The sequence below is a fragment of the Pocillopora verrucosa genome, chromosome 6, assembly GCF_036669915.1.
Source record: "Pocillopora verrucosa isolate sample1 chromosome 6, ASM3666991v2, whole genome shotgun sequence".
Lineage (NCBI taxonomy): Eukaryota > Metazoa > Cnidaria > Anthozoa > Scleractinia > Pocilloporidae > Pocillopora > Pocillopora verrucosa.
Genome location: NC_089317.1, coordinates 25,999,608 through 26,022,869, shown reverse-complemented (window position 1 = coordinate 26,022,869; position 23,262 = coordinate 25,999,608). Strand labels below are relative to the sequence as shown.

General features: G+C 37.0%; 3 protein-coding genes across 4 annotated transcripts; all 3 read left to right on the top strand.

Moving 5' to 3' along the window:
* The first annotated feature begins 76 nt into the window (after nt 1-76).
* Nucleotides 77-8,501, top strand: LOC131772356 (glycogen synthase kinase-3 beta-like). The gene is made up of 9 exons (XM_059088612.2): nt 77-471; nt 596-789; nt 920-1,003; nt 3,546-3,656; nt 3,993-4,123; nt 4,315-4,421; nt 5,029-5,222; nt 7,059-7,245; nt 7,487-8,501. Exons 1-9 carry the CDS (start codon nt 387-389, stop codon nt 7,642-7,644), a joined length of 1,251 nt encoding a protein of 416 aa, XP_058944595.1. The 5' UTR covers nt 77-386; the 3' UTR covers nt 7,645-8,501.
* Nucleotides 8,502-8,803: 302 nt separating this feature from the next.
* On the top strand, nt 8,804-12,576 carry LOC131773289 (palmitoyltransferase ZDHHC23). The gene is made up of 4 exons (XM_059089557.2): nt 8,804-9,913; nt 10,719-10,763; nt 11,282-11,449; nt 11,919-12,576. Exons 1-4 carry the CDS (start codon nt 9,255-9,257, stop codon nt 12,163-12,165), a joined length of 1,119 nt encoding a protein of 372 aa, XP_058945540.2. The 5' UTR covers nt 8,804-9,254; the 3' UTR covers nt 12,166-12,576.
* A 505-nt stretch (nt 12,577-13,081) lies between these two features.
* On the top strand, nt 13,082-22,818 carry LOC131773900 (uncharacterized). Of its 2 annotated transcripts, none has more exons than XM_066169240.1 (18): nt 13,082-13,346; nt 14,252-14,304; nt 14,825-14,891; nt 15,020-15,081; nt 15,331-15,370; nt 15,719-15,746; nt 15,888-15,945; nt 16,058-16,087; nt 16,314-16,382; nt 16,475-16,525; nt 16,754-16,807; nt 17,191-17,253; nt 17,736-17,782; nt 17,864-17,969; nt 18,533-18,718; nt 19,018-19,223; nt 19,361-21,456; nt 21,997-22,818. In XM_066169240.1, exons 1-18 carry the CDS (start codon nt 13,286-13,288, stop codon nt 22,029-22,031), a joined length of 3,312 nt encoding a protein of 1,103 aa, XP_066025337.1. In that variant the 5' UTR covers nt 13,082-13,285; the 3' UTR covers nt 22,032-22,818. The 2 variants fall into 2 exon arrangements, with proteins under 2 accessions (XP_066025337.1, XP_066025336.1); XM_066169239.1 differs by having other exon boundaries at nt 16,472-16,525.
* The last annotated feature ends 444 nt before the right edge of the window (nt 22,819-23,262 follow it).

The window sequence follows — 23,262 nt, the reverse complement described above, 5'->3', positions numbered from 1 at the left end:
GGATTATGTCGTCATCGTTGCCATTGGCTAACTAATTGAACAAACTTCGTTGGGGGCCCCCTAAACGGCACATGCCTGCAGTAGCAAGCGCCATTGTGAATTTTGAGTGTCACTTGCCTTTAGCTCTTTTCGCTAAAACGGCTGTGGTCGTACCAAGAACCATTTGATCGTTATTCTGGCATCCTCTTAAGGAACTCCTGATACTAACTATAGGTTATTTGGCCATAAATGACAAGAGAAGCGTGCAGTTTCAGCACCATTCCCGCGAATCACTTTTCGGCGTAAGGTGGCTTGAAAGCAACTCTCCATGTTGAATATAAGCTGACGACGGATATGTAATGGTCCGGTGATCCTTCGGGTTCATCTACGTCGGAGATTTCATAACTATGAGTGGCCACAGACCTAGAACAACGTCTTTTGCCGAAACAAATAAATCACATACACCAAATTTTGGAGGAGTAAAAATTAGTCGTAAGTATATAGACTTTACATAACCTAATATTCAAGGTGTTTGGGACCGAAAACCGCTAGCATTCCAGCCTGGAAAATGTATTAAGTTGTATTGCAATAGTATCTTGTTCTGTTCTTCTTTTAGGAGATAAAGATGGAAGTAAAGTGACAACAGTTGTAGCAACTACAGGTTCACTGCCTGATCGGACTCAAGAGATCAGTTACACTGACACGAAAGTTATTGGGAATGGATCTTTCGGAGTTGTGTACCAAGCAAGGATGTGTGATTCCTCTGAACTTGTAGCAATAAAGAAAGTATTGCAAGACAAACGATTTAAGGTGGTTATGGTTCTTGTATGTTACTCCTATAGTAGAATATATAGCAGAAAATATGTGTCGCTTATTTCCTTGCTAAGATGCCGAAATTTTACTCGCCTCGGTGGTGGTAACAGATTTTTTTCCCTTTCAGAATCGAGAGTTACAAATCATGAGAAAATTAGACCACTGTAATATCGTCCGATTGCGCTGGTTCTTTTATTCCAGTGGTGAAAAGGTTGGTAACTTGTTCGTGGTATTAAACAAGGCATAACGTTTTTTATGTACGCACAACATCCTTGCTTTCAATATTTGAGTGAATCGAGCCGAGTCGTGGCCGGTTATATCGTGCTGTTTGCCTTAAGTATGTAAGACTTGAATTTAGCCGCGTACGTGGGTGTATGTGCACTGATTGCCGTAATTCACTAAAACTAGCATTCTATTCACTATGGTTTATATTTAATCCATTGGTCAGTATTATTGTGTCGGCGACACGAAGACGAGAAACAAAGGCAAGATTGAACAAGCGTCATTTGGTTTATCCTTTTCGAAACGTACACTCCCTCGAAGTGAAAACAAGTTTAGCCAAACGAATTTTACCGCAAAGACACGAAGAAGCAAGTTTACAGCATGTTTGACCGTGGGTCCTAAGTCCGTGTAGAAGATTTTTTCATTTACTCTATCGAATAACTATTAGCATTTGTATCACAGTGGCTTCTTTTCAGATTCGAGTAACGTTTCTCTAACAAGAATATTGTTTAGAGAATGTGGATCTTGATGGCAATTGCAGGAAAAAAAACTTGTCGCCACAGCTGTATATCGGCTACAGGCAGCCTGTTTATATTACATTCACTGATGGCTTTTCAGCTATATTTTTTTCCCAACAAGAAGGAGGAAAACAGATTGTATATTAATTTATAGGGCTCTGAAAGAGTTCTTACACTCGGTGCTTTGTAGTTTTCGTTCTAGTTGATTTCAAATTTTCACATCACACTTCAATTTACTCTAAAAGGATATCAAGGAAGTTGTGTCTTAGATTTGAAGTGGCATTTTTTATTTAAATGAAAATTCGATAATTTTTCCAGTGTTTTACCTTATCCTTTGAAAATAATTTTGTTATAATTTCATTTTGGTAGCCAAAAATTATTTGAGAATCTTAGGGGAAAGGTACAATGTATTTCAAACAAAATTAATTTTCTCTGATTTGAAAAATACTGTTTTATTTTCAATTTGAATTGAACTTTGTTAAGGTCATCAGAATCATTTTGTGGACCTAATCAACCTTGAAATTAAACCCAGTTCAATCCACAAGGGAAAAAAAGACATTGTGAAAAAAGAGAAAAAATGTTCTTTACTTCCTGTATATGCAAACATTGTAACAGATACATGGTCAAGAATAGACTTGTTTTTATATGAAACTGAAATATAAACAGTTTGTCATTCATATGCAAATAACTATATTTCATGTGATGACATGCTTACTCTGTTTTGCCTCAGCTCTTAAAAAAGATTAGTGATCTAGAAAAGAAAAACATCATCTATACTTTTTCAGCTCTTGGACACAGCATATTCTTATTCTTTTTTAACTTTGCAGAAAAATACTCACCCAGTCATTTACAAACACTTAACTTGCATTGGTAATGGGGAAATCACAAACCTTGACAGTCCTTACATCAATAAACAATATTTAGTCTTCCCAGGTGCTATTAAAAAAATTGTTGTGGACCAACTCAAAAGATGTTTTTACAAGGAAAACAAAATAATTTCATTTTCTTGTAATTTTTTGTCACATGATACTTCTGTTTTTCACGCTGAACAGATGAAGTCGTACCCTGAACTTAAAGACACTCCCTTTTTTAAATTCACATGCTGAGTTTGGTCAAGTTGTAGCCTTGATATAGTTTGAACCTCCAGAGAATCTGGACTGTTGTGCAAGAAATGAAAGTGAGCATGCCACAGCATGCAACTTTCCCTTTTTCAACTGGTTATACCTCAGCTATCAAAAGCTTTTTTTGCCAAACATTCTGGAGCTTAGGATGGTCAATTCACAAAGTTTTAATTCTTTCAAGATGTGACATTGTACCAAAACTAATCCCATCCAAAGAAGAGCAACAGTATCTTAAAAGTATTTTGCTCCTAATTCATGCACAGTAGGCCATGTAAGGAATTTACCAACTTTTGATTTTAAGTCATAATTAATATTCTCATAGATAATTTTGTTTGCATTTTATCAAACCAATGAGGTTTTGTGGAACATTTCTTCTGGTAATTGGTATAAATTAACTGATATATTTTGTGGTTGTTCAAAATTCACCACAATACTGCTTCCTCATAATGTTATAATTTGCATTTGTTGGATTTAAAGGTTCACATCATCACTTGTCTACTTTGGGTAACTCTGGAGCAAAGAAACGATTGTCATTAAAAAGGAAGATCTTTTGATTTTGTGAGAAGCTTTTCTGATGATATGTTATCTTTAGAAAAACAATTTGCTGTGGTTAACCATTGTTCTTCATAGCAGCTGGTACATTTTAAAGTTTTACACCTGGAAACACCTTATTACTTGAACATTTGGATGCAGAGATTTGGCAACAAATTTTGGTCCATAAACAATTAATTTTTATGGCTTGAGTTTACTAAGTTGTGTTGAGTAAGGTTAAACATCAATGAATATGCTCCATTGTCCTTAGTAAAAGGCAAGTGTTTTGATCTGCTTTGAAAAGAGTACAGTCATATCAGATGTAGTGGTGTTTAATTTTTTCTTTTCTTTTCCTCAACAGAAGGAAGAAATCTATTTAAATTTGGTTCTTGATTTTGTTCCGGAGACAGTTTACAGAGTCGCAAGACATTACAGTAAAGCAAAGCAAACAATCCCCATACTGTACATAAAGGTAACCTAAACTCAGCAACCAAAACAGTGAACTTAGAAATGACCTGTGTTATTTAAGCATCTAGAAATCCCTCTCCTTCAATTCCTTCCTGTTCTCTTAGTTTTCCTTGTTATTATGGTTGTTTTTGTGATGTTTGCGTTATTTTAATGATCATTTGTGTCTGTAACTGTAGATAGCTAGAAAAAATCATCAGCAGCTAAGTGTCACAGCTGATGTCACTAAAACTCCAAAAACAAGAAAAGCTTTTTTTTACAGTGAAGGTCAAATTTTTGCCTGGTGACCAAGAGACAATATGCACAATTCAAAATTGTTCTAACACGATATATTTTTTTGTAGCTCTACATGTATCAGATGTTTCGATCTCTGGCCTATATCCACTCTGTTGGTATATGCCACCGTGATATCAAACCACAGAATTTACTTCTTGACCCTGAAACTGCTGTGTTGAAGTTGTGTGACTTTGGCAGGTAAGAGCTAATAAAGGGGTGTCTCTGATGCATGAAATCTCCTATTTCCTGTGTTTGGTAGGAAGTGATGTGTACTTGTATGAAAGGCTTTCAAAAAATTGTTAATGAGCTTGTTGCAGAATTACTGGCAAAACTTCAATGTGGCCCACTCAACTGAAGTCATAACCAATTAATCTTGGTCTTTTTCTTAGTGCCAAGGTTTTAGTGAAAGGAGAGCCCAATGTTTCTTACATATGTTCAAGATATTATCGTGCACCAGAACTCATATTTGGAGCTACAGACTACACACCTGATATTGGTAAGTCAGCTCATCAGCAGGTCCATCAGTTATCCTACTTTACAGTACTCCCTTTTACAAAGAAATGGCTGACATTGAATGATAGTTTTGGAAATTTTGTCTTGAGCAGGTATTGGGACATGAGTAACTGTATTTTGATGAAGGGATGGATAGATGGTGTATCTTCTTGCATTTAGTATAGCAAATCAATGAAATAAAATGATGGTTTTTTTTGGTAGAATCCAATATAAGGACAACTGTCAGGGCAGAATAAATGTTTATATTTGGTTCTGGCCAATTAGAAATTTTTGGAGCCAGCAATTGGAGTGCTTATAGCTCCTTGTCTCTTGCTTGTTGCATATTTTAGTTTCCTCTTAGTAATCTTACTTTTGCTGATTGAAAGATTTCTCATTGGTGCACACTAACCAGCCAATGAACCCTGTGACAAAATGTGTTGAAAGGTTGGTACATAAAGTGCAATTGAAGGTATTTCAAAATTTGTTCACAGTATAAATAACCAATGTAATGAGCTGTCTTTAACCAAAATTTATCAGCTAAAAGGATCCTTATTGAAAGATATATATATATCTCTCTATCTCTAAAGATATATATATATTTTTGCCTTCAGATGTGTGGTCTGCTGGCTGTGTGCTGGCAGAGCTTCTCCTTGGACAGCCCATCTTTCCAGGGGCTAGTGGTGTTGATCAGCTTGTTGAGATAATTAAGGTTTTGGGTACTCCAACAAGGGAACAAATCAAGGAAATGAATCCACACTACACTGAGTTCAAATTTCCACAGATCAAGCCACATCCATGGACCAAGGTAAGGTTATATAAGTATGTTTCTGCCTTACTGAATGAGCTGTCCTAGATATACAATGAAGCTTCATCTGCACATAGTCTGTTGATGTTGAAATGGTTTAAGGGTAGAAGTGTTTTTGCATCTCCCATCAAACATCACAAAACCCAAGCCAAATGGTGTGAATTCAATGCTTATTGGTCATAAAAGCGGATTCAATTCAATAGAGTAGTGTCAAGAAACTTTGGCATTTTTCATTCTTGTTTTGCCTGGACCTTGATGAATGGATGAATTTAGGAAAACAGATTCTACAGACAAACAAAAGACCTAAGTTTTACAGCCAGAATGAACAATGTATTGAATGTGATTGTGAGTAAAATTGTTTTACCTCTGAGCCAGTTTTGCAGTAGATAAGGCAAATATATCTAGAAAAATATTATTTTTATTCAATTGTTATTTTAAAATTTAGGGTTAGAAATTAACTTAACAAGGCTGTGCTCTAAGGAAAATTTCAGGGAGCCCTTCGGGCTCCCAAGCGTTTTAGCTTGGGTGCCCAGGCCTAAAAGATGGTTGCCCAAATCAAAATTTCGGGGAGCCCCTCGGGCTCCCAAACATTTTAGCTGAGGTGCCCAGGCCTCCTAGTTGGTCGCCCAAATTAATAAATCAGTCAGTTAATTATTAAAAATTAAACAAACTGTTTTCGTAACGAGTCAAATAGAACTATGTGCATTTATTTATTGTTTAAGAGCAGAACAGAAGTATTTTCTTTCCTATGTTATCGGTGAAATGTTCAAGACAAATGAGCTTTTTGTGGATTCGGTCGATTTTATTTTTAGTGCGTGATACGTAATAACTTGTCACGACACCAAGGACAATGCAGGACTTATAGAGTTTATACCCGTTTCTAAAACAATCACAAAAAAAAACATATCTTCTCTTTTTTATACATCGTGTTTTACTGGAAAAACAATCTCAAGTTATGTTTTTGCCTCGCAGACATGGCAGTAAAAAGCCAGCTAAAATATTAAATTAGCATAGAAGAGCGACTCCCGTGCTTATTCAGCGATTTATTAATCGCCGACCGTACTTTATGCCTATCAGAGCAGAAGTAACAACTTCTTTTGAAAAACTAGCTGATGAGCCATCCCAATTTAAAGGAAAAATTTTAATGCTATTGGAAAAGCTGTTAAAATCGAAAACTGTGCAGCTAGTCAAGTTCAAAGTCAAGGATTATGCTACATGTGAATCGCGTGCCCGATGGAACAACATTTTCTTTTAAAAGAACGACTCCCGTGTTCATTTAGCGATTTATTAATCGTCGACCGTACTTTACGCCTGTCAGAGCAGAAGTAACAATTGCTTTTCAAAAACTAACTAACGAGCCATCCTAATTTAAAGGAAAAATTATAATACTATTTGGAAAAGTGGTTAAAATCGAAAACTGTGCAGCTTGTCACGATCAAAGTCGATGATTATGTTACATGTAAATTCACGTGGAACAACCTTTGAATATCAACGCGCGCCCGATTGAACAACATTTTCTTTTTTTGGCTAAACTTCAGAATACCCCGCAACTTTGGTCCGCCTCACTTACATGTGTCGGGAGGCTTTGAAGATCGAGGCATAACACAATAGACGCTATTCTTATTCAATGACATGTAAATGAGTTGCGGGGTATTCTGAAGTTGCTCCCTTTTTTTTTTTTGACTGTAAATCAAGAAACCAACACCAGCCAGTCACCCGGCCGGGCGACCACGAAAATATTTTCAGTGGCCCGAGGCCAAATGTTAGTCGCCTCAGGCGACCGGGCGCCGTTAGAGCACAGCCTTGACTTAATGTTAACTGTGTTTTTAATTTAAGGTTTTCAGACCCAAAACTCCACCAGAAGCAATAAACTTGTGTAGTAGATTACTTGAGTATACTCCATCAACAAGACTCATACCTGTGGAATCATGTGCACATGTTTTCTTTGATGAACTCCGCGATGCCAACACTAAACTTCCAAATGGACGAGATTTACCCCCTCTTTTTAACTTTACACCTCAAGGTAAGACTCTTCTTCTTATTATAAAGTATTAACCATAAGTGAGTGAACAGGCATGCAGAAATGGGCCACATTCAGTTTTAAGAAGTATTGGCCATTGTCAAGTCAATAGTTCTGCTTGCTTTGTGTGTGGACCTGGTGATTTCAACGCAATTTTTGATGGCTTTGGCAGATCCTAATGCCTAATTTTTCCTTGGTTGCCAAATTTTTGCAAGTTTGATTGTGTTTTTTTTTTCTTTTGCAGAGCTATCAGTAAAACCCTCTCTAAATTCAACCCTAATACCCACTCATGTGCAGAGGAATTCTGGAGGGGCTGGTACAAGTAGCTCAGGGACATCCACAAGCACAGGCCCAGCAGTTGTGGATGGGGCTGTGGCATCAGTCTCCCAAGCAGGCTCCTGAATTAGAACTGATGACAATTATTAAAATTAATGCAAGATTCTGTCCATGAAAAGGGCCTTGGTTGTGAAAGAATTTCATGTAAAAAAGAGCCTAAATTGTATTGTAAATAGTGTTGAAATCAAGTTCCCCATTCCGATTTTTTTGTGTGTATTTTGGGAGTACACAGGGTTACAGTTTTGTTTAAATCTTAAGTTTTACTTTCCAAGGCTCATTATGTACAATTCATTCCTAATTTACTTGTGGTTGGATCAAAGTACAGTATTTAAAGGTGTTTGCAACTAAGGCCAGTGATCAAAGCAAAAAAATAATGCTTCCTCATGACTTTAATGTTCTATTTATTTCAAGAGGTTCTCAGGTGTTTACCATCAATCTTCTTTTTTGGTGTAGCTGGCTTTCTTTGCTAATACCATTAAAATTTGTGCTCAGATTTTAGGTGCTGTTTTATTTGCAATGTATACAAATTGTTCTAAACAAGAAATTTTTAAATGTACTGCACTACAATTGTGCATTTCAAGAATGTTAATACACTTTTGTACTAAATGATGAGGCACCATAATGAAGTGATCATAATCATTAACAGGAAATTCGAATTAACACAAATCCTTTAGGGCATCAGCATGGTACTGGATAATGTATTTATACTGACAGTGCCATAATCAATATTTAAATAATGTAAAATATGTTTCTTGTACTTGTGCCAAAGGCCATTCTCTGTGTGGCTGTAGAAAAAAAAACTTCTCATTTGAGTCTGTATAAAATTTTAAGGGCTTGTAAATTTAAGCAATTTTAAGTTTTCTTCTTATGTGTAAAATTTATAATCAACTCTTATATACATCCTAGTGAGTAATCTATCAGGAGATAATATGAAATTTTTGCTGTCAAAATCGAATCCTTCATGAATTTCTCTCTCAACGTTTTTCCTATTGTTTCCCTGTTCGATAGTTTTTCAGCCTTTTTTTTCTTTATCCCAAACGGCGTATCGATTACTGGCCAAGATTTCGGTAAAGGAACTTGTCTTTCTCTTCTTCGTTGGACTAATTATAACTTAGTAACCGAGACCTAGTGGAGACGACTGAATTCCTTCTTGATATTCCTATTCTAGACGGTATCTTTAAATACCCCACTGAGTGCCTCTCCTAGCTCTGGCAATAGTGGTTTTTATTGCAGGGGTAGGGGGCAGTCGGGAGAAGTTTCTGTGAGTGACGAACGGGGATGCTCGATGGAAATTTTGAACTGATCCTTCAATTTCTTAACCTTTTCGTTACCTTGGAAGTAGATCCAATGCACCTCTTAAGAGGTACCACCTCCGACTACTGACCAGAAGGAATAGTTGAAGGGCGTGTGACGATTTCTTAGTAAACAGTGACTTAAAGGACGGGGGATAGTGACGGGGGAAAGTAACGAGAAGATTATTGAACATACTTTGAGGAATGTTACACCACATTCTAAGATTGCATTTCATTGCGGGCTCAACAAGATGGCGGATGGCTAGAAGCCAAAAATGCCACACTTGTTATTTGCGGCTTAGATGTTCGGCGTTTTAGTTATATTTTCATAGTACATCGTAACGTGGAAAGGAGGAGCCTATAGCGCCTACTTCTTGGTGGAAAATGGCAACAGATCCTTCCCCTTTATGTTGTTGTGAATTTCGTAACCTTCATGGCCAAAGAACACATATACTCGCCTTCTGTTGTGAGTGCGATGAACTAGACAACGCCGTGGATCAGTGCCTCAAAGGAAACAAAGTTTCAAGGCAAAAACTGCATGATATATCTATGGTTATTTCTGATCGCATTCGTATTCCTTGGTTTAATGGCGCCCTGAAATTGGAGTTCGACTTTGTTGTTCCAATTCTTTTTTTAGGCATATCACTTTACTTTGCAAGTCACAGTCTAGTCTTGACGGTGCTAGCTCTGGTCTATGTTCCTGTCTTCATCCTTATTTATTATATTTACGTGCTCAACCAGCGTAAAAGGACCTGGTTCTTCGTAAGTTGGAATTTAGTATCTCTTGTTGGTAATTTTATTCTATATCTTGCTTATGTGGCTTCTTTCTATTCCTACCTTCATTCTGCAGTCCTTTCTCTTGGGTTTGGTCTTGTGTTGTTGTTATACTTACGAGTGATATTGTCAAGAAGACTCTTAAATACGTACGCTTTGAGTTCTAAGCCCCCTCCTCAAAACAGTGCAAATCACAATGACACGGATTATAAGGATATAAACTGCTGCTTCTGTACTGAAGGACCTTTTATCAGGGCAAAGCATTGTAGGTAGGGTATAAAGCTGTGTTCTTGTTATTAGATTTAGTGGAATTCCAACATTTTGAAACAATTTAAACAGGGAGTACACCAGGAGATGTAGACTGAAGAAAACTGTGTAAGGAAATAATAACAGGAGAACATTCTCTAAATCTGAATGAAAACAGCTTGATAAGTCATGAGAATTTAGGAAGGACCAACATAGGTGTGGCAGGACACAAGATGAAGCTTAAATCAAAGAGGATATGGGATATGAGAAATTTTAAAGGGGAGACGCAGGATGAAAATTGGAAGGAAAAACCAGAATATGCTCTCTTTTGAAGGCAGAATAGGGGACAGGATGGGTGTAGGCAGGATCACAGAACTCAGGTTACAAGTTACTTGACCACAGAGACATTAAGAAGTATTTATTGGCTTTAAAAAGGGGCCTAACTAATGCTCCAGTGTAAAGTGAGGTTGATAGGCCTAAATGACTCTGCGGTAAATCCAGTTTTCTCTGCGTTAGTTAAAAGTGTTTACATGACTACATAGTATCTCTGGTTTTTGTTCCTTCGTTATAATTTTCCAACAGAAGTTCACAGGTCTTTGTTCAAATGAAGACCCTTGTGGTCTTAAAGGTGCATTAGGGTAGCAGTAGTGGTGATATGTGAGTATTGACAATCTGTTTCTTTGCCCAGATGCTTTGAGATTACTGTAATTTTATCTCTAATATATACCATTCACATATTGCATGGCATACATACAAACTCAGGGTCAAGGGTGTGAGATTCAGTGACTCATTTATAATGACATATATTTTCTTTCTCTCTTTTTGTAGGATTTGTGGTTACTGTGTTCCAAGATCTGACCATCATTGTGTTTGGTAAGAATTAATACTTGATAAAATTAGTTTTTTTTTTCACCACTTGTATTCAGGTTTCCTCTGCAGTCACCCTTTTCCTGCATTCAACATTTATTGCGTCTTATTTAACTGTGTTCACTCAAGTGACACAATCACTAAAAACATTGTAAGCTTGCCAAATTTTCATCTGTATTTTTAAATGCCATTTACTTGAGTCATGAAAGTGAAACCAAATTCATAAGTAACAATAAGTTTTATCCAAAGGTTGCACAGTGAAAATTAAATTAAAGTATCGTGTAGGTTCCTTCTTGACTGAAAATTCAGATGAAAGAAAACTTTCTTGGGAAAACATATGCAGGCACTTTCTTGCTGGGAGTCAGCAATTTCAATTTTCAATACAGTTCAATTTTGAATGGACATTTGCTACAACATGTTTGGTTATCAGTGAATTATCAACACAGTCTTTCCTTTTTTTTTTTTTGAAATCTGGTAATGTTTTGGAGATGTATTTATCATATTTGTTATTGTTTTCCTCACAGGACAAACTGTTGTATTGGACAGCACAATCATCATTCCTTCCTTGCTGCTATAATTACTTTTGTGGTTACTGGACTATGGGGAGTCTATCTATCTTTTTTCACTATCTGCACATCTAAAGACAACAGCATTTTCCATGTGGATTGTTCAGATGTCTATGCTAATTCTCGGTAAGTTTAGTCCAATTCTAAGTCCTCTCTCTTCTTCAAACCTGTTCTTTGGAATGTCACACAAGGAAGCATTTTGTGACATCTCAAAGAGGAGCTTCATAGGAGACAATGTCACATGGTATTTTTTGTCAAGATTGATTTAAGTGCCATCTTTTCGTTCAAATTAGCAAAGGTTTCCAACTTAATTTTTTTATTTCAATATTTCCCAATAGCAAAGCATAAACTTAATTTTGACCCAAAGAGTATCTGAAGTTGTTGTTGTGTTGATTAGTTTGTCAGAGAAGGTAATTTCTCAACATTATAAGACAAAAAGTCATATATAGAGGGGGAAAAGGATTTCACATTCTCTATATGTGATAAATGCTGCACACACCATACTGAAATAACCATTGAGAAAATACCAAAATGTACCTGGCTTCGACCCACTGCAATAAAGCCTTTCGCTGACAGGTTTCATTTTCCTTTTCAGGTCTTCTGTTGTGTTTGTTGCATGTTGGTACACAATCATCTTCTCGTTAGGCATGTGTGGGCTTCTGTTACAACAGCTTGTATTTATTAGCCTGAATTTGACTGGTGATGAGTTCAGAAGGTCTTCTAAGAGGAAGTCATTTTGTGAAGTGATAAAGACACATAACCATAACAAAGGATTTATTAGGAACTGGATTCAATTTTTATGTCCTCAAGATATTGTCTCCATTTCTGGAGAAGTAGTTTAGAATTGTGTGGCTAGTTATAAAATCTTAAGTGTTTTAAACTAGCAGCAGTGAAAAAAGGAATAGCTGATCTGCTTATGGACCTTTTTATTCTTCAAAAGGAGGAGCAGAAATAAGAGGCAAGGGCAAGGATATTAAAAGAAAAAAAAAGAAAGAAAGAAACAGTTGTGGACAAACCAAAATAATGGCTATGAAATGAACCTAGTTTCTTACTCATTCAATTCATGGAAAGTATTTTCTGCTTTGAAGGTTATTGATTATTGGATAAATCAATTATAAGTTATTGCCTGTTATTAAATATTGACTCTGATTATAAGAATATTATGATTCATAACTTTGTATGTCAGGGGATTTTGCTATTATATTTTTGGTTTTCAACCTGACAGCACAGAAGGGAAGGGTGGGTAATCTAGGTGTGAAAACAGTGTGATTTGTGACCCTCCATTTAAAAATTCCCAGCCATGCCCTTGGGCGCATATTCTCCTCATTTTCAGAGTGAAAATTTCCTTCTCGAAAAAACACCAATAAAGCAATCATTGCAACGAAATTGGGATTTTGACCAGCATGCCATTAGGGCAGAGTACATGTGGTACTCCGCAGGTTTCTTGTTTGGTTGCCAGGTAAGTATCAATCATATGTTTGATTGAAATATCCCTTACCCTGACAAAATGTCCATGCTAAACAATTAGCCTTCTGCCATTTGATCAGAAAAAGCAAGCAAAGCATCCAAGGAGAATATTTGCTGGTTTTCTTTGAAAGGGCGCACAGCAATGCGGATGTGCTTTTCTATTCCATCTCAGCGGGCTCTTGCAGTCTAAATCACCTTCGTTACCAGTTTCTCTCTTTGAGAAATAGGACAAGCGAAAAATTTGCCGAGTGCGAGATATAGTTCGCAGAGTTTCCTTCCATTGAATAAGGAAATGAATTACTAAGCCCTCAAATCTGTAAATCGTAAATTATGGCTTATTTTTTTGGAAAAAATGCCACTGGCCTCATCCAGTGGGACGGACAAAATTTCAACCTGAAGTCGAGGTTAGCGTTTATCCGGCGCGAATCTTCGTCATTTGTCTAGTATGCCGTTGGTAGTGGTGTGAGGGAAATCTCAAACTAATTTGAGTTGGCCATGAGAAAGACTTTAGAAGAGTGTCACAAGATCCTTGGCGTGAATTATGGCGCAACAGAAGGTATTTTTTTTAGGAATTCCTACAATTTACCAGCTGATTTTTGTGTGAATTTCGTACGTACCGGCTGCGACAGTTTGACGGTTAGCATGTTCTGTTTTTTTCCTAATTCGAAGAGTTTTTCAGCTTAAACGTCCGAATTTTAGCCAGAGTTACTTTGAAACTGATCAGTCGTGAGTTGGAATTACTGTATCCAGGGAAAGGTTCAGCCTATGTGCAATGGAGTACTGTGTGTTGTTTACTTTGTCTTCGTGTAATCGTCCATATCCTCATCAGTTCTGCATTGACTGAACCTGGCTGTAAATAGCGCAGTAACTCTTTGTAATTAAAATCTCTGTCGCTTAAATGCTTCTCGAAAGTGTATTACCTTTTGAAAGTTTACAAATCGATCGGTTTCAGGATAGATGTATGAAGGAACTAAAGAAATAGATTTATGGCCTGCGAGTAGGCTTCCATATCATGGATTTTGTAAAATTTCACCATTTCAGTTTGGAAAGTAGGAAAGAAGCTGTTACAGGGATGATAATGTTTATGATATATTCCAGAAGTGATTTAGCCCTTAAACTCCCGAGAGTACAGTTCTTACAGTATCGACTAATACAGATTTAAACAGGAATGAGATGAGAAGATCTCCGTATGGCTAACACAACGGAGAATTTCAATTCCGACGATGGGAGTAAAGGGGTTTACATACTGAAATTTATCCTTTACAATATCAATTCTTTATCCAACAAAACTGGTGGTGAAAGGGAAGAAACTTGTAAGATCAAGGTGATATCTTAATAGAATACCTTAATCTCCTAAATAACTAACAAAGAAGTGTTTAACAATTGATAGAGAGAAGATTTATCATTTAGACTTGAGGACTTTGGAGTTGAAAGTATTAAAAAATTCTCTCTTTATGTCAGATGAAATCAAGAGTGCTTACAGGAAAAAGGCACTGCAGTGTCACCCAGATAAGGTATTGATACCCAGACTAGAGAGTGTGGCAAGAGTGTACACAAGTCTTTTGCTTAAGTATTCAGTTTGCATATCATTAGCATATGGTTTTATGTGGTAGTTTTAAAACTAAAAGGCAGTACTGCAGCTATATATGCATAGGTTTTCATCTCCCAGTTGTTTTGCCTTTGGTAGATGCTGCTAAAAGTGACTGCACTGACAAAAAATCTCCATGGATTCTGCCAGACTCTGCAGACTGGCCTGATACTGTACCTTGCACAATAAATGTGATATCAAATCCATATCTCAGGCTGGGACAATAAATATATGTTATTCCTAAGAGGATCATATGTGAATATTTTCTGAATAGTTAGTGTATAAAAGACTGTTAGAAAGTTAAATTTCTTGGCAAGAATATGTTTGTTTCATAAAATGTAATGAAATAAACTCAGATTATAGTACTTACTGAATGAGTTTCTAGCTGTCTCCCCTCTTATGTGTGTGGTTGTAGCTCTGTACTAAAATATTCATTTATTTCTTAGAATCCTGATGACCCCTTGTCAACACAGAAATTCCAGGAGTTAGGCCATGCATATCGACGACTGACTGGTAAAGAGAGAATTGACTCTGTTCCAATAATACATGGATCAAACAAATTTCATAGAGAAAAAATTTGGCTATGAATTTAATTAAAACCAACTGCAGAGTTTGTTAATCATTTTTTTTTGTGTGTTAAGGGGATGAAGATGATGACAGTGACGATGATTACAAAGACTATGACATGGATCTGTGGAAAAAGGTAAAATCTGAACTCCAAGTTTGTTGTATAGAGATTGAAACAAAAAGCTAACAAAGAGCATTCTAGAAAAGCAGTAATATGGGAAATATTAATAAAACTGATCATCTTGAAACAAGCTGTATGGAAGAGGATAGTGTTTTCAGTCTCTTGTTATTTGAAACATTATATTCTTTTTTAATCTTTTATCACTGTTGTCTGTGAGTTGTGTCATAATTGTTAAAAAACCCATACTAATTCTTTTTTCATCAGTTTTTCTTCTTTTTATTCAGAGATGAGTTCATCCAAAGAGGTAACAGTATTTTAACTTTTCCTGGTTTGCACTAGATAAAATAAAATATTCCTGTGAATAAGTCCTTCAAACTTGTACCTCAAACTGCTTCCAGGTAGCAATGAATTACTGACAAGAGAAAATATCCTTAAACCTATTCTTACAATAAACTACTTTTTTATTTTAACCCTGCTGCCCCACTGGAAATTTCTGTATGAGTTTGAGTCTAGCTCTTTGGAAAATTTTGCCTTGACAACTTCCTCTCTGTTGGTATTTCAAACAACTTTCCTTGTAATTGTTTTGTATGGCATTGTCGCAACTGTAATTTTAAGCTAAGATTTACATTCCCCTTTTTTTTTCCTCCTATAGTTTGTTGCCAGTGCAGCAGATGTGTAAGGTAATATGTGCAATTTAAAACTTTAAACTTAAAATGTTCCTAAAATTCTTTTAAATTTTGTATTAACATATTTGATATGTAATGTATTTGGGAAGCTTTGAATATTAATAGGATATGTTTCCTGTAATACCTCTTTTGCAGATCAAGAGAAGAAGAAGATGATGATGATGATGATGATTTCCTAGCTTCCCTTGTAAAGGTGCACAACACAAGATCAAATTGTAAAAAAATTTTTTTAAATTTAAATCACAGACGTATTTTCACACCCTGTTGGAAATTGATATTTTTGTTCCTTTTTTCATAAATGATAGGAGCAGGATGAAGACTTCACAGAAGAAGAAGTATGTGTTGAGTTTTAAAACTAAAATTATCATGGGCCAGTAGAATTTCTTTGTCCTTTAGAGTTGTTCAGTGAGTTGTCTTTGACTCATAGTGATGAATGCACAAATTTTTCTCATCAGTCTAGTTGTTATAGAACCTAGAAATGAACTGCTAGAATGAATTTTAAATTTGCTCAACTGTAAGCTTAAATGTTCTGATCCTTTGTTTTTTTCCACTATGTATTAGATGGCTCAGTTCACAAGTTTTGCAAACCTCAAAGAGCAAAGAGAGGCCAATAAAAAGAAGTTCTGTGATGTAAGCATCAATGTGATTTGTAAACAACTAAATTGCACTTGATATGATTTATATATTTATTTGTATAACGATGAGGCTCTTTTTGAAAGCAGAGAAACCTGTCAAATGGAAAAATTAAACAAAAAGGAGTGAAAGGAAATCAGGCAAGAAAATATCCAGTTTTAATTCTCGCTAACTTTGACTTAAGCCAAACCTATTATACTTAATTTGTAAGGTTTTATTAGGCTTTGATGACCATGTTTACATGATATATTATTAGGTTAGGGCTGGTTATATCTTTCAGAGTTGTTATTTTGCTATTTTAGATTTCTTAAGCTAATTGCTTGAATGAGTCTCTGACATTTCTTTTTCCCTATCTTAATTTCCCTCAGCCAAAGTTAAAGAATAACAAACAACTTAAAGCAGAACAATGGAAACGAGAAAAGGTGTTTAAAAGTACATTACTGAAAACTCCTTTAGATTTGCTGCTTAATTTAAACTGTAAGCTGATGCCCAGCTTAGCCTCTAGAGCTGTAGCCTCTCTGTGGCACTGAAGCATGTGTTGTGGATGCCTGTGTGTTTCAAGAAGCCAAGCAAAGCAAGCATGTAAGAGGTTTATTAGGTTTGTTAGGGTCTGGCATCAGATTCTCACAAACCTGTAGTCCAATTGAATTTTGCTTGAATGCTTTGCAGAAGTGATGAGGGCCTGCTCGTAGATTTCTAGAGTCAAAGAAATAATTAACAGAGAAGTGGGTGATTGAGCTGAGAAAGAAATAGGACTCATGGTTTCATTGCAATTTTCACATGTACTATTTGTTTAATGCTACAGGAAATATCTGAAATAGCAGTCCAAACTAAAGGTGTAAATCAAACTCTACAGCAAAAGCATAAGGTAAGATTAATATACAGTGACATTTTAAAGGTACTGCAGGACCAAAGGCTGCCCCCCCCCCCCCCCCCCCTTTAACCGCCACCCACCACTCAATAGTGGTTTTCTGTCATTGTTCATTTTAGTCTTGTGGATAAGTAATGTTCAGACATATCATGTGGTGGCCTTAGACAGAGGTCACTTCTTAATACATTAATTCTTCCTTGATGATTTTTTTGTTCAATTGCATGTCCTTTTCAACTTTCCTGCCACTCCACTCCAAGGATTGCATCTGTGTGGTTGAAAACCAGTAAAACTGAATTTGTGAATCTTGGCTTAATCCAATTCTTCAAATGAAAGTTCAATATTGAAACGAACATTGGAGTCAATATTTCAGGAAGCAAACTCAAATTTGGTTCCTCTTACAGACACTTAACCAGGCATCAACTCTGATTTTACCATATGATTACTGTGGATCTTTTTCCCTTGTTTTGTCCTCATAACAGGCTTTTTCTAGAGATTCTAAAGCAAAGACACCTATGCAGCATAGAAGGTATGGAGATGACATGATCAAGAGATCAAATAGCCTATGGATGAGTAATGTGATAATAATGCTACTTTATGTACTTTGTAGTTTTGATCATCTTGGCAATGTTTACTTTGGTCAAGAGAAAAATGTGAAAGAACGCAGTGATGGTGCTTGTAACAAGAGGAATGCAAGGAAAAAGAAGAACAGGAAGGTGTTTGTCATTTGTTAAGTCTAAGGTCACTTGCAGTTTTTATTTTAGACTGGAAGAGAGATGAAATGTAGAGGTGTTTAGTGCATGATGTCTGGTACTTTGGCATATATTAGCTCCCAAGAATCTTATGGCTGCTTCTCTTTGTTACTGTTAAAAACCTCTGTCACCTAAAACCTGAATGCTTACTGAAGTTGCACATTTAAGGATATCACCTGCTTTAAGGGAGCTCAAGACTAAAAGTTCCTTTTGCAGCTGCCAATTCAAAAAATGTGCTGTTTCATCGACTTCAGCACACCCAACCTCTTTAGTGTTAATTCTTTTTTAAAGTTGTATCCTTATGTTGATTTATTGGGAACTGTGGTTATTTTTGCTTGTGTAATTTCTATATACTTAACTAAGCAATATTATCCTAAAAAGCTATGTCACAAAAAGAACATCATGAAGAAAATATCCTCCAGGAAAATTGAGAATACCTTTCAATTTTAGAAGAAGAGACCACAAGATTACTGCTCTGTAATTCTGTGGTTTTAAGACAATATACAACGGTATTTTGAACTTTTCAGAAATCATCATCAAGACATCAAGATGACAAAGAAACAAGCTACAAATCCACAACAACTGTTCCTGAGCAGAAATTTGTTCCAAACGTTTTCAGAAATGTCACAATCAAACCAGAAACAACGCGGAGACAAGATGAACTTACGGGGAGGTTACCATGTTACACAAGTCAGAGAAGTGTTTCAGGCAAGGTACATTACGTAGTATAAGTACTAAGAGCATCACTGATCTCCTTGTCATTTTATCATCGTCTAACAGCTATTCAGTCAGTCATGCAGTCAGCCAGTCAACTATCTACTTCAATTTAAACAAGAAGAAAAAAGGAAAAATAAATTCAAGGATGAAATCAAACCGTAATATTATTCACATTTCTCACGAATTCCAACTTTCTGGGCAAAACTGTGAAGGACCAAACGGTTCTTTAGAAATTACATCAAGGTTTTTTTTAGCTATCGAACTTTAAACCTGCAATTCTTTTTATTTTGGGTAGCAAACTGGAAGAGTGTGGTATGAGTATCCAAAATTCGGCCCCGCCCCATCCAGACCAAGTTCTGTTACGAACGTGTGGCAGAAAAGACAAGAGAAACAGATGCTGCTGGCGGAGCTACAGCCTTCTGATCAAAATGATGAAGAATTACAGCTACAAATGGCCTTGGAACTGAGCAAGAAACAAGCAGAAATTGACGAGCAACAAAGGTTAGAAACTTAAAAAAATAAAGTAACAAGAACACCTGCAAACGGTCATGAAAAATCAGGGAATATTATATCTTTAAAGAATACAACTCTGAAGAAATTTGGAGTTTGACCTAAACAATTTTCATTTTTGTTCACAGAGAGATCACCTTACTGGAGAGACAGATGGAGGAAACACTCCAGTTGGAGAAAAAACTTAAATGTCAATCCAGCAAGGTAGAGATTCAAGCCAAACAAGCCACTGTTATGGGTCATGACAGTTTTCCACCGCTAGTGGGACATGTTGATGATGAGTGGGTGCTACCTTCGAGCGGTGAGAATAAGGGCGATGGAAACGAACAAGAAAAAAAAGACTCCAGAAAATTTGCTCGCAACAAGGGCGATGATGACAAAGATAGTAGTGCTGAGACCTTAGAACGGTGTCACAAGTCCAAACCTGAATCCAAGATGGAGCACTTAAGAAAAGGAAGCGTTGAGGCGAATGGAGTAAATGATAGGACAATGTTTTTAGGCAAGTCGCACTTTCAATCGCCACAGCTTTTCCGAAGACACGATTCTGAAACCAATTCTTGTCCATACGGGAAAAATTGTTGCTTGGGTAAGCACTGCAAGTACTTACATCCGTCATCGATTGACAACCGTAAAAGATCAAAATCAGGTGAATTTAATTTGGGCAGTCAAGATCAGTGCGATTCTAAGGTTATTGACAGGGATAACAGATCAGAGCCAAGCTGCTTAACGGGAAAACAAATGCAATTAGTTGCGTCTTGTGAAGGGGTGGATAGAGAATCGGAACCCTGCTGTGGATTACAGAACTATGGAAAATCAGATGATGTCTTCATACAATCTACTGGCTTTTATACGACACAGAAATCTCGCTATGTTGGAGAGACGGACAATCCAAACACCGCGTTGAGAGAGGAACATAATCAGTGCGACATAGGTACCAGTGAATTTGAGAGTATAAACCAGTGTTCAAGATTCGACATTCCTGTCGGTAAGTCAAAGACATTACTGAACAACAGGTTTTCATTATGTGAGGGGACAACTGAAAATAACAGCAATGCTGATCAACCAGGTCTCTTGAACAAGAAATACGCACCAACAGGGAATCCTCAGAAAGATGCTAAATATGGTTCAATCTTGTTTAAAAAATCCTCGTCAGGAGCAACATCAAGTGCAGCCATTACTGTTACAGCTCCAACTGTGTACGTTGTTGCAGATTCTCAGTTTCCTTTTGGAGCACCTGCTGGTAAAGGCCTCCACCAAGCAGCTTTGGGGTTACGATCTAATGCCAATCTTTCAAGTGAACAGAAACCACAGAATTCACCGGGAGCCTTTGACCAGTCTTCGAGTTCGGTTAGCAATAGTGAAAGACAGATTACAGCAGCCACAACAACAAAAGTAATGACTCAAAGCCGGAAAGAAACCTCTGCGGGTCCTGGTCCTGGTCCTGGTGTTTCTTTACTTCAAACTGCGTCAGTGTCGTCTGAAATTCTGCCAAGTCCACGCTGTAGTTCTAGTACTTCTCTGCAAACCCAAGCAGCCATTCAGACTACGACTACTAATATTTTCCCGGTATTTCCTGGTTTTCCGTTTCTTCCATTTGCCAGTGTTTATCCTTGTATCAATCCAGCAAATGCTGCTGCTTCTGCAAGCCTGATGGCGGGATCGACAGACGAAATATCCTTTCCAGTAACATCTGGAGCATCTAGTCAGCATGAAGGATCTTTCGTCTCGAACCAAGTAATACTACGAGCTCACCTAAAGGCTGGTCTCAGTGGTGGGTTGTCACCCTTAGGCCAGGTTCTTCCAACGCAGAATGCCCCATCAATAATGGCTGCGGAAGGAAGGAGTGAGTTAGTGCCAAACCTAGCGCAGCTCTCCGAACCGGGCGACCTTAGTGAGCTCCAGTCTCCAACCTCAATGCTGCTAAAGCCATTTAATGTCCCATTTCCATTAATCAACCCTCTATCATTTGTTAACATCAGCACAGGGATGGCTTTAGGGACACCATGCTCAGTGCTTAAGAATGGCTGCCAAACTAGTTCTACCTCTGTGCTAACTGCCCCATCTCAGGTGCAAGGTAATGATAAAACCAGAAAGCAGTCCAAAGTGGAGCAAAAAGGAACGGGTGTTAACACTTCCACGAAGGTGAAACGTGATTTTGGAAAGGAAGATGACGCTTCTGCTGGTTTTGGCGGGAAAACGAAGATGCTTAGAAGACCTATTACAAGTGAGTGTAGGATTTTGCTAATCTTTTAACTCCCAAAAGTGATTAACATGCAACTTCTCCCAATAATATCCATACATTATTGAGCAAACAGGTAATGAGATTACTTAAAGTTATCAGGAAGATGTTATCTGGATATAAACTCATAAGGAAATGTGTAGCAGTCAGAGGGGAGAATTAACAATCAGATCTTTGGAGTTAAAGTGTCGTGATACAGTGATCAGAAGAAACAGTAAACAATCTGAAAAGACAAGAGTATCAGTTAAAGAGAAAGAGGAAGTTTCACGATTAATTTACAAGGAATCCATTCTGATTGCTTGAAGGGAGAAAGAGTAATCGACATGATTTTGTAGGGCTCATGAAGAAAAATTTAAAATGTTAATGTGAGTTTGTACTATCAATCACAAAGGTCTAATTTGGTAGAAGCTGCGTTCTGGCTAAACGATCTTGCTGCACCATTATTTTAATTGAGTTTTCGAGGCCGCTGTTTTGTTGTTCAGTTCGTTTACATTCATTGGATTTATTTGTTCTGTTCGTCTACAGTTCCTATGGTGATGCAGCAGCAAGCATCCAAGTAAATTTAGAGATTTTCATACATTTTGAGAAATGGCAGTACTTCCTTGGTGAGCAACAGGTGACAAGGCCGCCATACGAAGCTCGGAAAATAGTATCAAGACGAATCAATTTCCCAGTCAAAGACAGTTTGATACAGCTGTTGTTTGAATTTCGAAAATGATATTAAGTGCATGGTAAAATACATCGATTGTATATTAAGTTTGAATATTAATTGTTGATAAATAATGTTGCAATTCGTATTGTCTCTCACGGGAAAAGGCTACTATGTTAGAAAATAGAGATATTTATTGACGAACATCTGAAAACTTAAATCAGAACAACAGACCAGAAGTAATATTTGATGGTTACCTTGAAATGACGCTTCGACAGACGCTTGTACTCTCAGAAGGGATATCACAACTTTGCCAATATTTGGTTTGGTTTGGTTTGGTTTGATCTTTTAGTCGTTACAGTTGAAAGTTTTCGATTTGATGTGGAAAAAGGCTTACGGAATAAACTCAGAACACTCAATCAGAAAACACTAACGGCAAGTTTACCCTCTGATTCATTTCACTTTTCCTCAAATCTCGTGTAAGGAGATTCTCCTCATACACACCCCGAAAACAAAAAAAAATTACCCCTAACCACCACGAAAGCACATATTTTTACCGCTTTTCAAAGTGGCGGGCGAGCCGACCTGTGCATCTCCAATCAACTGACATAAATCTTCTCGTGAGTGTTCCGTATCTCAAATTGTTTTGTATTAACTTCTAAGGGAAGTTTTGGAATTATGTTGCCTCTAACTCAGGAATTGCCCTTTGTGTAACAGAGAAATAAAAATAATGATTCACTTTTACTTATGAATTTCATTGTTGTTTCTGATTGCTTTGATGAAAAATGCTGAGATCTGACAATTTCTTTTGCGTCTGTTCCCCTGGTTATTTTCGAAGCAATTCCCTGAAGTCCATAGGGAACTCAAAAGGATGCAGGCCAGTTGGACCAGCCTTTTGTCTCATTAAAACTGCAGACATTCAGATTCAATTACACAGGTTCGTGTGCAGGGAAAGTTCATGCGAAGTCATGCGCATAAACAAAAATATTGTTGTCAGTCAGGTGTAGATTTTTTCCTTATTTGACTTCTCTTACAGTTTTAAGCCATTCATTGTGTTACATTGGTCTGTATGTCGTTAACAGCGTTTTATCACAAACGCTGCAAACTGATTGGCTACGCTAATCGCCAACTATTCTGTCAGA

Bases quoted from the DNA above. Each gene is read 5' to 3' on its own strand.
- LOC131772356 (XM_059088612.2), top strand. From the start codon at position 387: ATGAGTGGCCACAGACCTAGAACAACGTCTTTTGCCGAAACAAATAAA. The intron at 790-919 runs GTGGTTATGGTT...TTTCCCTTTCAG, and splicing joins TGCAAGACAAACGATTTAAG to AATCGAGAGTTACAAATCAT. The intron at 7,246-7,486 runs GTAAGACTCTTC...TTTCTTTTGCAG, and splicing joins TTTTAACTTTACACCTCAAG to AGCTATCAGTAAAACCCTCT.
- LOC131773289 (XM_059089557.2), top strand. From the start codon at position 9,255: ATGGCAACAGATCCTTCCCCTTTATGTTGTTGTGAATTTCGTAACCTT. The intron at 9,914-10,718 runs GTAGGGTATAAA...CTCTTTTTGTAG, and splicing joins ATCAGGGCAAAGCATTGTAG to GATTTGTGGTTACTGTGTTC. The intron at 11,450-11,918 runs GTAAGTTTAGTC...TTTCCTTTTCAG, and splicing joins GATGTCTATGCTAATTCTCG to GTCTTCTGTTGTGTTTGTTG.
- LOC131773900 (XM_066169239.1), top strand. From the start codon at position 13,286: ATGAGAAAGACTTTAGAAGAGTGTCACAAGATCCTTGGCGTGAATTAT. The intron at 17,783-17,863 runs GTATGGAGATGA...TGTACTTTGTAG, and splicing joins ACACCTATGCAGCATAGAAG to TTTTGATCATCTTGGCAATG. The intron at 21,457-21,996 runs GTGAGTGTAGGA...GTTCGTCTACAG, and splicing joins GCTTAGAAGACCTATTACAA to TTCCTATGGTGATGCAGCAG.